At 31.8% G+C, this 13,643-nt stretch overlaps 1 protein-coding gene across 2 annotated transcripts in view; it reads left to right on the top strand.

The window, feature by feature from the left end:
* Window positions 1–13,643, top strand: part of LOC129786399 (voltage-dependent calcium channel type A subunit alpha-1) — an 82,171-nt gene that overhangs the window by 48,778 nt on the left and 19,750 nt on the right. For both annotated transcript variants that reach the window (XM_055821383.1, XM_055821384.1), the window contains 16 exons: window positions 712–909; window positions 2,847–3,360; window positions 3,507–3,848; window positions 3,927–4,229; window positions 4,314–4,574; window positions 5,403–5,546; window positions 5,623–5,824; window positions 5,951–6,115; window positions 7,519–7,629; window positions 7,707–7,790; window positions 7,895–8,077; window positions 9,938–10,029; window positions 11,479–11,632; window positions 11,731–11,858; window positions 12,041–12,243; window positions 13,297–13,505. In XM_055821383.1, the coding sequence (XP_055677358.1) occupies window positions 712–909; window positions 2,847–3,360; window positions 3,507–3,848; window positions 3,927–4,229; window positions 4,314–4,574; window positions 5,403–5,546; window positions 5,623–5,824; window positions 5,951–6,115; window positions 7,519–7,629; window positions 7,707–7,790; window positions 7,895–8,077; window positions 9,938–10,029; window positions 11,479–11,632; window positions 11,731–11,858; window positions 12,041–12,243; window positions 13,297–13,505 (3,293 nt within the window). The remainder of the gene's footprint in view (window positions 1–711; window positions 910–2,846; window positions 3,361–3,506; window positions 3,849–3,926; window positions 4,230–4,313; window positions 4,575–5,402; window positions 5,547–5,622; window positions 5,825–5,950; window positions 6,116–7,518; window positions 7,630–7,706; window positions 7,791–7,894; window positions 8,078–9,937; window positions 10,030–11,478; window positions 11,633–11,730; window positions 11,859–12,040; window positions 12,244–13,296; window positions 13,506–13,643) is intronic.

The following is a 13,643-nucleotide window of genomic DNA, read 5'->3' as shown; positions in this document are numbered from 1 at the left end:
TCCTTTCAATAGGCATTCAACTTTATATTTATATTATTCCCTAAAACTTTTCCGTAGATATGTTTGAATTTATGCTTTTTACATATTTAAAAAATATATAATATATACTGTAGTTGTGATTCTTATGAAAAAAATAATTATTTTTTTATTTCTTTTAATAGTAAAAGAAAATCAAAATTCATGCAAAAGTAATAAAAAAATAATCAAAAAAAATCCACATATAGGAATCACAGCTATAGAATTCTAGTTTATTTTTTACTTAACCTTTTACTACTAGTTCCAGTTTTTATATTAAAAAAAAAATAACTTAAAAAAGATATTTTTATTAAAAATAAAATATTTGCCACATTGTAGAAATTAGTTGAAAAAAAAATCTCAATAAGGACATACTAATTTGTCAAAGTATAAGAGTTTCTTCTAACGCTATCATAAAGTATTGTAATTTGGAAAACTAGAAAAAAGCAACAACAAAAAATACTATTTACATAATTAACATTATTCCTTTAGAGAATTTCTTGTATAGCATGTAATACCCAAAGTGAAATGTATATTTGAATGAGTTTTCCACCGCGTTGCAAATGCGAAATAATGTTGATTTTCTTTGCACACGATTCTATGCAAATTGCCGCTGTGCAGTAAATCGTTAATTATTCCGCTATTTGCTGCCACACCACTGTCAACGGTAATTAACATTATTCATTCTCTTTGCAGGATATTTAAAATCAAAAGTGAAATCGCAAGGTCGCTGCAAAGGATTCTGGAGGGCTGAGAAGAGATTTCGGTTCTGGATACGACACACCGTGAAGACACAGTGGTTCTATTGGTTCGTTATTGTCCTCGTGTTCCTCAACACGGTTTGTGTTGCTGTTGAGCACTATGGGCAGCCAAAGTGGTTAACATCATTTCTCTGTAAGTTGTGCTAAAAGTATCCTTTCATTTGAAATTTTTGTCTTTTTAAATTATTCAAAAAATTAACATTTTATTGTTGTACGCCTGTGGAATGTTATTGTGCTTTGATGTAAATTCAACGCTGATTTTGGGGTTTGTGCGGATCATCAACATTTTGGTTGTTATTCCGCGCAGTGATGTTGCTTATTCAAGGCACAAAATGTCGTAAAGAAATTTGGCTTCCCCGAAGTCAGCGGTGATACTAATCGGATCAATTCTGTGGAAGAAATTATTGGGATGCTGAATACGAAATTGCTCCATTTTGAGGATTTCTCTCATTGTCTCCTTACTCCATTTAATCTAACCATTCTACTTTTTACTCCTCACCAGTACTGCAAGAATCTCACTCAAGAATCGAATATTTTACGTATAGGCCTAACATATTTTAACTGTAGTTCTTATTTTTTTTAGACATTTAAAAAAGAAATCCTAACTAAAAAGGATTTTCCCTAGATAAATTCTAGGTACTTTCCGCTAAGAGATTTTAACAAGAACATTCTTTAAAAATCTCTTCTTTTCTAACCTGAAGAGTTGTTATAAGATTTTGATAGATGTTTGTTTTTAAATCGTTCTTTTGTCGTTCTAGAAAAGAATAATAAAGAATTTGTTGTTCAGAAAAATAGAAGGATTTCTGAAGAGGCCTGGAAAAGTAATTTTCCTTCAAAAGCCTGATTTCCTATAAGATTTTTCCCTGAATACCTAAAATATTATAAATGACGAATTGTAAGAAAAAAAAAAGATTTTTATCAGGATCTACCCTATGTTTTAAATAGATCGATAAATAAAATGGATAATCAGGGAAAACTGATTCTCATAAAATACTCAAATTCAAGGGCAAAAATTAGAAAAATCTTTAAGAATGTTTAAGAAAGCTAAAGGGCTATTGTATCTAAAAAATTTTAAGTTTCAAATAAAATGTTTCTTAAGGGGGGTCTCTTTTGAGAACTGATTAAATTAAATGTTTTAATTTTTCTTGGGGTTTTCTTCAACTCGGTGTTCCGATTTTGGCTACATTTAAAGACTTATAATTGAAGAGTAAGAAAATGACTTTCCGTCATCTTAGGTGCGACGCAATCTTGAGATTTTCCTCAAATCACAAATGTAGGTTTTTCTCATGATCTACTGGATAGATTTTGATGAGGCGTAAAGCAAATAAAAGAGGAAGCACAACCAAACAATGAACCAGAATAGATTTTTGAATTTCGACTCAGAAGTTGAGAAAAGTAAATAAGAATATTTGTCTACTTTTCTCAGCCTCTGAGTCGAAATTCAAAAATCTATTCCGGTACATTCTCCACTAATGCTTCCTCTTTCATTTGCTTTTTACCCCATCAAAATCCCTCCAGTAGATCCTGAGAAAAACCTACCTTTGTGTTTTAGGGCAGTTCTGTGGAAAAGTCGGAAAGTCTCAAGATGGCGGAAAGTGATTTTCTTACACTTCAATAAATTAGGCTACAAATGTAACCAACATTGGAAAACCAAGTTTAAGAAAAACCCCAACGAAAAAAGAAAAGATTAAAAATATGTAAATTCAAATAATTTGCCCAAGAGACCTCCCTTAATGGTCTAGTAGGATAAATAGGAAGATTTTCATACTATAGGTACCATCTATAAAACAATGGGCCTTACCATTGTGAACATCACGAGAGCCCACTATTAATTTTTTTCTAAAGAATTTAGAAATAGATGAAAAATAAACTTAAATGCCTAAATTATGTCTGGGAGTTCTTGTAGTATTGCAGAGCTGTAAGAAATACCAATGGATAAATTCGATCGTGTACGGAAACAGTGAGAGCGACATAACCAAAATGGATCCTTCCTTATTCTTCATCTCAGTATTTAATTTTCAAGCACTAAGAATTAACATTTTTTTTTTGCAAAAAAATCTTCCTGTATAGATTACGCGGAGTTTGCCTTCTTGGCACTCTTCATGATGGAGATGTGGATTAAGGTATATGCCCTTGGTCCTCGGATCTACTTTGAATCATCGTTTAATCGCTTCGACTGTGTCGTGATCAGCGGTTCGATATTTGAAGTGATCTGGTCCGAGGTCAAGGGCGGCTCATTTGGGCTGTCGGTGCTGCGAGCCCTACGTCTTCTGCGCATCTTCAAGGTGACAAAGTATTGGTCGTCGCTGCGCAATCTTGTGATATCTCTCCTCAATTCGATGAGATCCATCATCTCCCTGTTGTTCCTGCTCTTCTTGTTCATCCTCATATTCGCATTGCTCGGCATGCAACTCTTTGGTGGTCAGTTCAACTTTCCAGATGGAACACCAGCGACAAATTTCAACACATTTCCCATTGCACTCCTCACGGTCTTTCAAATACTAACTGGTGAAGACTGGAATGAGGTCATGTATCAAGGTATTGAGTCGCAGGGTGGACACAAAAAGGGAATGATTTATTCACTGTAAGAATCAACTTTAATCTCTATCTTTTTTTCTCTCAATTAATTATTTTGTTTGTCTGAAAATGCCTTTTTGAGGTGTTTTAAATGAGAATTTTTCTTGGATGGATGCCACTCTATGCGATCAATGTGCTTTTGCTTCTTTTTAGATATTTTATCGTTCTGGTGCTATTTGGTAATTACACTCTGCTGAACGTATTCTTGGCTATCGCCGTCGATAATTTGGCCAATGCCCAAGAATTAACGGCAGCCGAAGAGGAGCAAGTGGAAGAGGATAAGGAGAAACAATTGCAGGAGCTTGAGAAGGAAATGGAGGCACTGCAGGTGTCAGATGGGTCACCGCCGCGAATGGATATGGGACCATCGTCACCCACACGCAGTAAAAACAAAAAGAAGGAAGATGAAAAGAAGGAGGAGGAGGAAGAAATACCGGATGGACCTAAACCAATGCTACCATATTCTTCGATGTTTATTCTTTCGCCAACAAATCCGTAAATATTCTTCTTTTTTTCTTTTTGCCTAATTCTTTTATGATTAATATTTTTTCTTTTTTTCTTATGTTTTTGCAGCATTCGACGGGCGGCACATTGGGTGGTTAATCTGCATTATTTTGATTTCTTCATCATGGTCGTTATTTCATTGTCATCAATCGCTCTGGCGGCGGAAGATCCGGTAGAAGAGGAATCAACACGAAATAAAGTTCTAAATTACTTCGATTACGCCTTCACGGGCGTCTTCACGATAGAGATGTTACTGAAAATTGTAGATTTAGGTATAATACTGCATCCGGGCAGCTACTTGAGAGAATTCTGGAATATTATGGACGCTGTCGTTGTAATTTGCGCTGCTGTTAGTTTTGGATTCGATATGATGTGAGTACCCAACATTACAAAAAAAAAAGCATAGAAATAATTTTAATTGAGCTACATATTTTTTTTCGTTTCCCGCTAAAATAGTGGAAGCAGTGCAGGTCAAAATTTATCAACGATCAAATCATTGAGAGTACTCCGAGTACTACGTCCATTGAAAACAATCAAACGTGTTCCGAAGCTAAAAGCTGTTTTCGATTGCGTCGTTAATTCACTCAAAAACGTTATAAATATCCTGATCGTGTACATATTGTTTCAATTTATTTTCGCTGTAATTGCTGTACAATTGTTCAATGGAAAGTTCTTCTTTTGTACGGATGAAAGTAAACACACTGCCGAGGAGTGTCAGTAAGTATACATAGACAAAGTACTTATTTTTTCTCAAGGGGTATTTATCTGAATGAAAATATTCCGAAGATTCGCCAAAGAAATCAAAATATTCAACAGACGAACATTTCTTTTTTTTAGTCCTAAATTGGTAGAGATTGAGGAGTAAAAGCCTGAAGAGTACTAAATTCTAGTCAAAGAAGTGAAATTCAATTTAGAACTTTATAGGCTTCAATTTAGTACTTTTTCTCATTATATTCAGTATACTTTTTCAGCTCGAATTTACTATGTCTTTTGCTAGAATTTAGTACTTTTAACCACCTATTGGATTTAGTACTTTTTCAGCTTGAATTTACTATTGATTCGCCTAGAATTTAGTACTTTTTTCAAAAATTCAGTCCTAAGAAGTAAATTCAATAATTAAAAGTGCTAAATTCTAGTCAAAAATATAGTAAATTCTTACTGAAAAATGTTCTGAATTCAATCGGAAAACGAAGGTACTAAATTAAAGGCGAATAAGAACTAAATTTAAGGCGAATAAGTACTAAATTTAAAGCAAATAAGTACTAAATGTTAGCCTCAAAAGTACTAAATTTAAGGCGAAGAAGTACTAAATCCAAGCTGAATAAGTACTAAATTTTAACCGAAAATGACAATATTCAGATCTTTGGAAATATTGTGATTATTCACTAATCTTCGGATTATTCGCCAAAATAATCAAAATATTCGGTAGATAAATACCCCTTGTTTTTTTCTTTTATTATCCTGTTTACCCAATAGATCTTTTCGAAATGTCCTCCAAATGCGTCCTTATTTTATTGCAATTCACATCCCTTTCCTTCCGCACAGGGGGTCATATTTTGTGTTTGACGGTGACGAGCAATTGCCACGGAGGGAAGCTCGAATATGGTCAACACAAAGCTTTCACTACGATAATGTAGCAACAGCAATGTTAACACTCTTTGCTGTACAAACGGGTGAAGGATGGCCTCAGTAAGTATCGTCATTTAGATGAAAATCTCAAACGTGTGAGGGATGAGGGAATCATTGTCTCTGTAATCCTTTTCAGGGTGCTTCAGAATTCCATGGCCGCCACCTATGAGGATAAGGGTCCAATACAAAATTTCCGCATTGAAATGTCCATTTTTTATATCGTGTACTTCGTAGTTTTTCCATTCTTCTTCGTTAACATTTTCGTGGCCTTGATTATCATCACATTCCAGGAGCAAGGCGAAGCTGAGCTGCAGGACGGCGAAATAGATAAGAATCAGGTGCATATAATGCTTTCATTCAACACTCTATATGGCATATAATTAAAATTAATTGGCAGTATATTTTGGATTTTATCTCTAATTCTTGGAAAATATCCATTTTCCGGCTTTTTTTTCTTCACGCAGAAATCGTGCATCGATTTTACGATAGGGGCTCGTCCACTCGAGCGTTATATGCCAAATAAAAGGAATAGCTTCAAATACAAAGTTTGGCGGATAGTTGTATCAACACCATTCGAATATTTCATCATGATGCTAATCGTCTTCAATACTCTGCTCCTCATGATGAAGGTGAGTCGTCTTGGTTTTTTTTCCTTAAGGGGGGTCTCTTTTGAGAGCCTGTGAAATATATTTTTTTTTAATTTTTCTTGAGATTTTCTTAAACTTGGTTTTCAAGTGTAGGCCACATTTAAAGACTTATTATTGAAGAGTAAGTAAGCTTTCGCTATCTTAGATACGACGCCATCTTGTGATTTTCCTCAAAACACAAAGGTAAGTTTTTCTCAGGATCTACTGGATGGATTTTGATGGGGTAAATGGCAAATGAAAGAAGAAGCATCAACGAACATTTCATTTCATTCATTTCATTCATTTCATTTTAAATTTATTCATCTCAATTACATTTGTCCTATCTTCTTGCGCCCTTGGGCGTCTTAGTGTTGTCAACCAACCTCCAGAGCAAAACCAAGGAAAAGCTCCTTCTCAGGTTGTATAAGCCAGGGTAACAAATTTGGGGTTGAATATTTGCTTATAAGATAAGACTACATAATTGAGAGACGCGGCCCAGCATAATTGCTGTAGGGCATTTAATAAAAAAAAAAAGGAAAACTAACGCTTAATCAAAAATCAAAAAGATATAAGTAAATCCCTACGATCATTAATACACATTCGAGAATGGAGGTGCAAGCAGAGGGCATCACAAACAGTGCCATTGTGAAACCGCACAGACGAGGGTCTCCCCCGACACAAGATGATATAGTAAAAAAGAAAAATCATAAAAAATTAACAAAAAATCGAAAAGCAACTCAAAAGAACAGAAATCAATTACAAAAAAGAAAGAAAAAAAAAATAAAAAATAATTCGAAATAAAACCCAAGAGTTGCACAGATCAAAAAGTTAAAGGGTTGGTAATTGTTCTTATACAGTGAAGAGAGAAAAATAAAACAACAAAGGAAAAAGAAATCAAAAAATCAATTAATCTTTAATCAGTAATCAGAATGACTTACTACCCCAAACCGGAAAATGTACCGGAACGAATTTTTGAATTTCCATCCAGAAGCTATGAAAAGTGCACAAGAATATTTTTCTACTTTTCGCAGTTTCAAAGTCGAAATTCCAAAATCTGTTCTGGTACATTGTTCGTTGATGCTTCTTCTTTCATTTGCTATTTACCCCATCAAAATCCATGAAGTAGATTCTGAGAAAAACCTACCTTTGTGTTTTAGGGCAGTTCTGTAGAAAAGTCGAAAAATCACAAGATGGAGTCGAACCTAAAATGGCGAAAAGTGATTTTTTTACACTATAATAATTAGGCTACAAATGTAACCAACATCGGAAAATCAAGTTAAAAGTAAAAAAATGTGTAAATTCTAACAATTTTCCCAAGAGACCTTTATATTGTGTCCTTGATCCTTGAAATAACATTTTTCTTCATCTGATTTTTAATGATAAATCCTTTCTTTGTAACATTGTAGTACCATCAACAAAGTAAAATGTACGAAAAGTCATTAAAGTATCTAAACATGGGTTTCACGGGAATGTTTAGTGTTGAGACTGTTCTTAAAATTATTGGATTTGGTGTAAAGGTTAGTGAAAAATTATTCTCAAGATTTTCTTTCCTCTCAAAAAAATCTTTTAACATCAAAAAAATTTCACTTTGCAGAATTTTTTCAAAGATCCATGGAATATTTTCGACTTTATAACTGTGATCGGCAGTATAATTGATGCCCTGGTTTTGGAGTTAGGAGTAAGTATAGAACCTCCCAAAGGTTCTATTTAGTTGACCCAATTCTGTGTGTGAGGGTTATTTACTCAAAATATCCCCCAATTTTCTTCCCCCTTTTCTTGCAGACAAGTTCATTTAATGTTGGATTTTTAAGACTATTCCGTGCTGCACGATTGATAAAACTTTTGAGACAAGGGTACACGATACGAATACTTCTGTGGACATTCGTACAGTCCTTCAAGGCATTGCCGTACGTTTGCTTACTCATCGCGATGCTATTCTTTATTTATGCCATTATCGGAATGCAGGTAATAATTTGCGATAATTACTCCCCCCAAAAAAAAGAAGATGAAGAAGGAGTGTTGTGAATTAAATGTAATGAGGGTGTGTTACATCGTACTTGTTGCATTTATTTTGATAATGAAATTGGTCACATTTGAGGAAAGAAACGTTTTGAAACAAATTTAAATCATTTTAAGAGGAGGTACATAAACATAAATTTCTTTTAAACATTTTACAAATTTATTATGCAAATTATTTTCTCTTTCATAACATAGAATTTTTTCAAAATTTCCAAAACAACAAGAAACTTTTTCGCCACATATTTGCTTAAAAGCCATATAAAAGTTTTAATATTGATAATTTTTTTTTTGACAAAAACAGGCATGCAAAGTTTTTAATAAGCAATTTTATTGCATTATTTCATGAATAATCATATATTTTTGTTTATTGTTTTTTATTGAAATATTATCAAGGTTTTTGGAAATATGAAGTTTGATCCGGATACAGCACTGAATCGTCATAATAATTTTCAAACCTTCTTCGGAGCTCTTCTGCTGCTTTTTCGGTAAACCCCAAATTCGTCGATGATTTATTGACAAAAAAAAAGTAAAAAATTTGTATAACTGAAATACTTGAGCAAGAGCGCAATTTGAGCCATCATTATTCATTTGTATTTGACTTGCTGTGTCAGTTATTTTGTTGTATATACATATACCTTCCTATTGAATACTCCTTAAATTGAAACGGACATCGTTTCAATCTTAGCTGAAAAAAAATTAGTTTGAAATGTGATGTGTTATAAACTTGGAGATTGATTTGATGAATTAGCTCTAGCGTAGAGTAATTTGTAGTTAAATACAGAGATATTTTATGTAAATTATTTTTAATTTTTTGTTGAATTTTTTTGACTGGGAAATGAAATATTTCCAAACCGTTCAAATGTCGAATTTCTGTTATAAAAATTCATGTTTCCCGCATTTGAAGCACAATTTTTCTATCCGAAGGATTAAAATATTGTTCAAAAAAGAAACAAGGATTTATGTTGAATTGGCAACAAAATTTCATGAGTTTTCTATTAAGAAAAATTCGATTAAATAAATATAAAATAATCCTGTTTCTTGTAGATTGTTATCCCAAAAAAAAAAACTCGTAAAAAATTCGGAAAGTTTCCCATACAAAAACGAAAAAAAGAATGCATGCTGTACATAAAACAAATAAAAAAAATATTATGTACCATTCCTGTGCTATTGATAGATAATTTAATTCTATAAAATATCAATTTTATGCAATTCCGAATGGATGGAAGATGAATTTTAATTTAGAACCATAAAATAGCAGGAAAGAATCGTTTTCGTGATATGACTTAATAACAAAAATATTCTAAAAATAAAATTCAGTTTTTTTGAAAAAAATACATATATACATAGCATGCCGATTGGAATTAATTTTCAAAAACAGATTAATCAGAATAAAAATATTCAATTTAATTTAGGAATATTCGTAGATTTTAGCTGCTTATTTTCATAACCATATAAAGTACATAGTATATGATATAATTCACACTTTTAGTGCCGGTTTAGAATAAATAAAAAAACATAAATTCTTACAATTTATAGAGCAATTGGTAGCGAATTGAAGTTGCTCTCAATGCAAATTCAGGGTAAACCTCCTCAAGCATTGAATAAAGCCAACAGTAGACGATTGTGACCGCAATATTTCACAACAAGGAAATAATTTGAATATTTCCAAAAATTTTCATTTCAACTTTTACTATATATTATATCCAAATAACAGTGTCCAACAAAAAATGAGAAAGAAGAAAAATGGTCCAAATATGTTTCTTATAAACTTCTTAAATATTCCTAATTTCTTTGTAATACAATTAGGTGTTTGGAAATATTGCACTAGACCCGGAAACTGCCATAACAAGACACAACAACTTCCGTTCATTCGTGCAAGGATTAATGTTGCTATTCAGGTAGGTAAATGTGTCTGACACTGGGGAAAATATTGTTCTCTTAATAGGTTAATTAAGTTCTTTTTTTCCTAAAAGTTTATTCATAAAATTCTTCACAATTTTTTTGAGGAATCTTATTAAAGAAATTTCTTATTCTTCCACTTCTTATTCTTCTTAATATTCTGCAAATATTTATACTTATAAAATGTGATTAATTATAATCTTTATAACCCTTTTAACAGACACTTTTTAAACTTTTTGCTTTTTCTTTGTTTTTTTTTTTTGGGAATATTTTCATCATAGAAAGTTTTAGATTGAATATTGTTTTTATTAAATTTTTTAATATAATAAACTTGTCAGTTTTACAAAAACTAGGATACAGATAATTACTAAAGTTGATTACTTTATTATCTTAATTTTTGGATAAATGAAATTTTAAAAAAAATTATATATTTTCTTTAAATTAGAGGAACAATCATATTCTTATTAAACAACGTGCGTCATGCATTCTCGACAAAATTTCATAGAACCAAACAGAAAAAAAACATATAAGCATACCATCAGGATTAAAAGGTTTATTAAAATTTGACTTAGCAGGTAGAACAAATAAGAAAAAAAATCCAAAAAAAGTGAGTTTACTAGAAATTTAATAAAAATTTTGCAATAGAAAGGTAGTAATTGAAATAATACAAAGTAATAGATTTATATACAAAATTGAATGGTACATGATCTTGTGTATAAAAAAATCCATTTAAAACCATGATTGAGTAATTTAAAACAAAATGTATTTAGAGATTTATCCTTTCTGTACTGAGAAGGAGTGATGTGTCGTGTTAGTGATTATTTTTGAGATTTTTTCTTTTACATAGAATTGTCCTTGTTTTTTTTTTCTTTTGAGTTTCTCTCATGAATAATAACTACTAGAATTGACAGAGTAGTTCTTGAATATTTTCTTACATTTAGAAATCTTGTATTGTCTACCACACATTATGTTTATAAAATTTAGTGCAAGATGTATGAGATGAAAAAGAGGTCAAATGTGACTTTGATGGATAAACAGTTGGAGATTAGAATTGGCAACAAAATCATGATGAAAACAGAACTAACAAAAAAATGAAGCAAAATTTTTCTCAGAGAAGCATTTGAACCATAAACGGTATTTAACTGTCTTAGATTTTATTCATGTGATAGTGATCCTAAATTAGGAAGTTAATTATACATAATTAGAAAAAAAAAGAATTACCTAAATACCTTAGAAATCACGTATTTGGAATATTTAAATATAAATGTCTATACAAACAAAGGACAATGAGCTAGAAGAAGGTAAAAGTGCTAAAATTCATTGATTTTTCTTGATTCTAACTCATTGTCCGGAGTTTAAGTATTTAATTGAGTTTTAGTTGCAGAAAATAAAATTAAAAAAAGAAATTTTTTAAACTAATTTAGGGCTTTGTTCATTCTTTTCAACAGATGTGCCACAGGCGAGGCGTGGCCGAACATAATGTTAGCCTGTCTTAAGGGAAGACCATGTGATGAGCGAGCTGGTAAAGAACCCCACGAAACATGTGGGTCATCTCTGGCTTATGCATACTTCGTGTCCTTCATCTTTTTCTGTTCGTTCTTGGTACGTTTTCTCTCGCCACTCTCGCGCATCTTTCATTCCCGGAAAATTCACACGATTCAACATAAAAATTCTATGCTTTTCCCTATTTTTTATTTTAGATGTTGAACTTGTTCGTGGCCGTTATCATGGACAACTTTGACTACCTAACAAGAGACTCAAGTATTCTCGGTGCTCACCATCTGGATGAATTTGTTCGCATTTGGGCGGAATATGATCCGAACGCAACGTAATATAACGTCTTTAAAAAATCTTTTTTTTTTCTTTTAAATGAATTACAGGCCAAAAAGAAATTTTTAATTTAACGCTTTTTAGCAATAATTCTTTTCTAGCTGAATTTCCATTTGAATTTCTTCATGAAAAAAAAGAAACTCCTGAAATTAATGAAAATTTTCTCTTTTCCACATACAGAGGAAAAATACATTACACGGAGATGTACGATATGCTGAAAAACATGGATCCTCCTTTGGGATTTGGCAACAAATGTCCCAATCGCCTCGCCTACAAAAAATTAATACGAATGAACATGCCACTCGATGCGGATGGAAAAGTTAATTTCACTACGACGCTATTTGCACTAATTCGGGAAAATTTAAACATCAAAATGAGATCGGGTGAGTCTTTATGTTTAAACGCAATTTATGTGAAAGAAAATATTCGAATGATTTGCAAAAAGGAATCAAAATAATCGGCAGATAAACATATTTTTTTAAGTCATAAAAGACACAGATTAAAGAGCAAAAACTTTCAAAGTCAATTCAAAGTACTTTTAAACTTCAAAAATACTAAATTCAAGCTTCAAAAATACTGAATTGAAGGTTAAAAAAGTAATTCAAATTTTAGTCCTAAAGAAGTTGAAATTGAGGAGAAAAAGCTTTGAAAGATAATCAATTTCAGTCTAGAAAGCAATGAATTCAAACCAAAAAAAGCTTTGAAAAAGTTCTTAATTCAAGATTGAAAAGTACTAAAATCAATCTGATAATTTTGTATTGGTTCTAGTAATTAAAACAGTTTAGATTGAAGACAAAAAGCTTTAAAGAGTTCTTCATTGATGCCTAAATAGTACTAAATTCAAGCCTAGAAAATAATAAATAAGGACCTTAAATATTAAACTAAATTGAAGGTTGAAAGTTCTAAATTCAACCTGAAAAGAAGTTCAGCAGATAAACATTTCTTTATATTTGGTTCTTAGATGGTAGAGACTGTGAAGCAAAAGCCTAAAAAAGTACTAAATTCTAATTGATAAAGAAATAAATTCAAGCTCAAGAAGTACTAAAATTTAATCTGAAAAAGTATTAAATTTATACCGAAAAAGAAGGAAATTCAAACAGAAAAAGTACTAACTAAAAGTATTAACCGACAAAGCAGTAAATTTAATCTAAAAATGTACTAAATTCTGGCCGAAAAAAATAGTAAATTTAAGCTGAAAGAATAGTTTATTCAAGCCGATGAAGTACTTAATTCTATCCAAAAACATAGCAATTTTAAACTGAAAAAGTACTAAATCCAAGCCTAAAATGAAAATATTTAGATCTTCGGAATTATTGTGATTATTCGCCAATCTTTGGATTATTCGCCAAAACAATCAAAATATTCGGCAGATAAAGACCCCATGAGCATAATTTTTATAGCTAATTTTTGCGTTTTTCTTCTTTGATTTCTTTTAGCCGAAGAAATGGATCAAGCAGATGAGGAACTCCGTGAGACGATACGACATATTTGGCCACTGCAAGCGAAGAAAATCCTAGATTTGCTAATACCGCAGAATGATACGCTGAACCAGGGAAAATTGACTGTTGGTAAAATATACGCGGGTCTCCTCATTCTGGAATCGTGGAGAAATACACGATTCGGTCAGATTGATTCAGGACTTCCGGTATGTCGAAAATTGACCAATTGTGCATGCAAACCTATACTCATTCATCCATATATTTGGATCTTTCTGCGAGAGAGATCAGAATTTCATTATGTTTCAGAAGAAATCATTTACTTTTCTCTTCTATTGCTCACTGTC

Source organism: Lutzomyia longipalpis, chromosome 1 (genome assembly GCF_024334085.1).
Source record: "Lutzomyia longipalpis isolate SR_M1_2022 chromosome 1, ASM2433408v1".
Classification (NCBI taxonomy): domain Eukaryota; kingdom Metazoa; phylum Arthropoda; class Insecta; order Diptera; family Psychodidae; genus Lutzomyia; species Lutzomyia longipalpis.
This window is presented reverse-complemented; position numbering and strand designations above follow the sequence as displayed.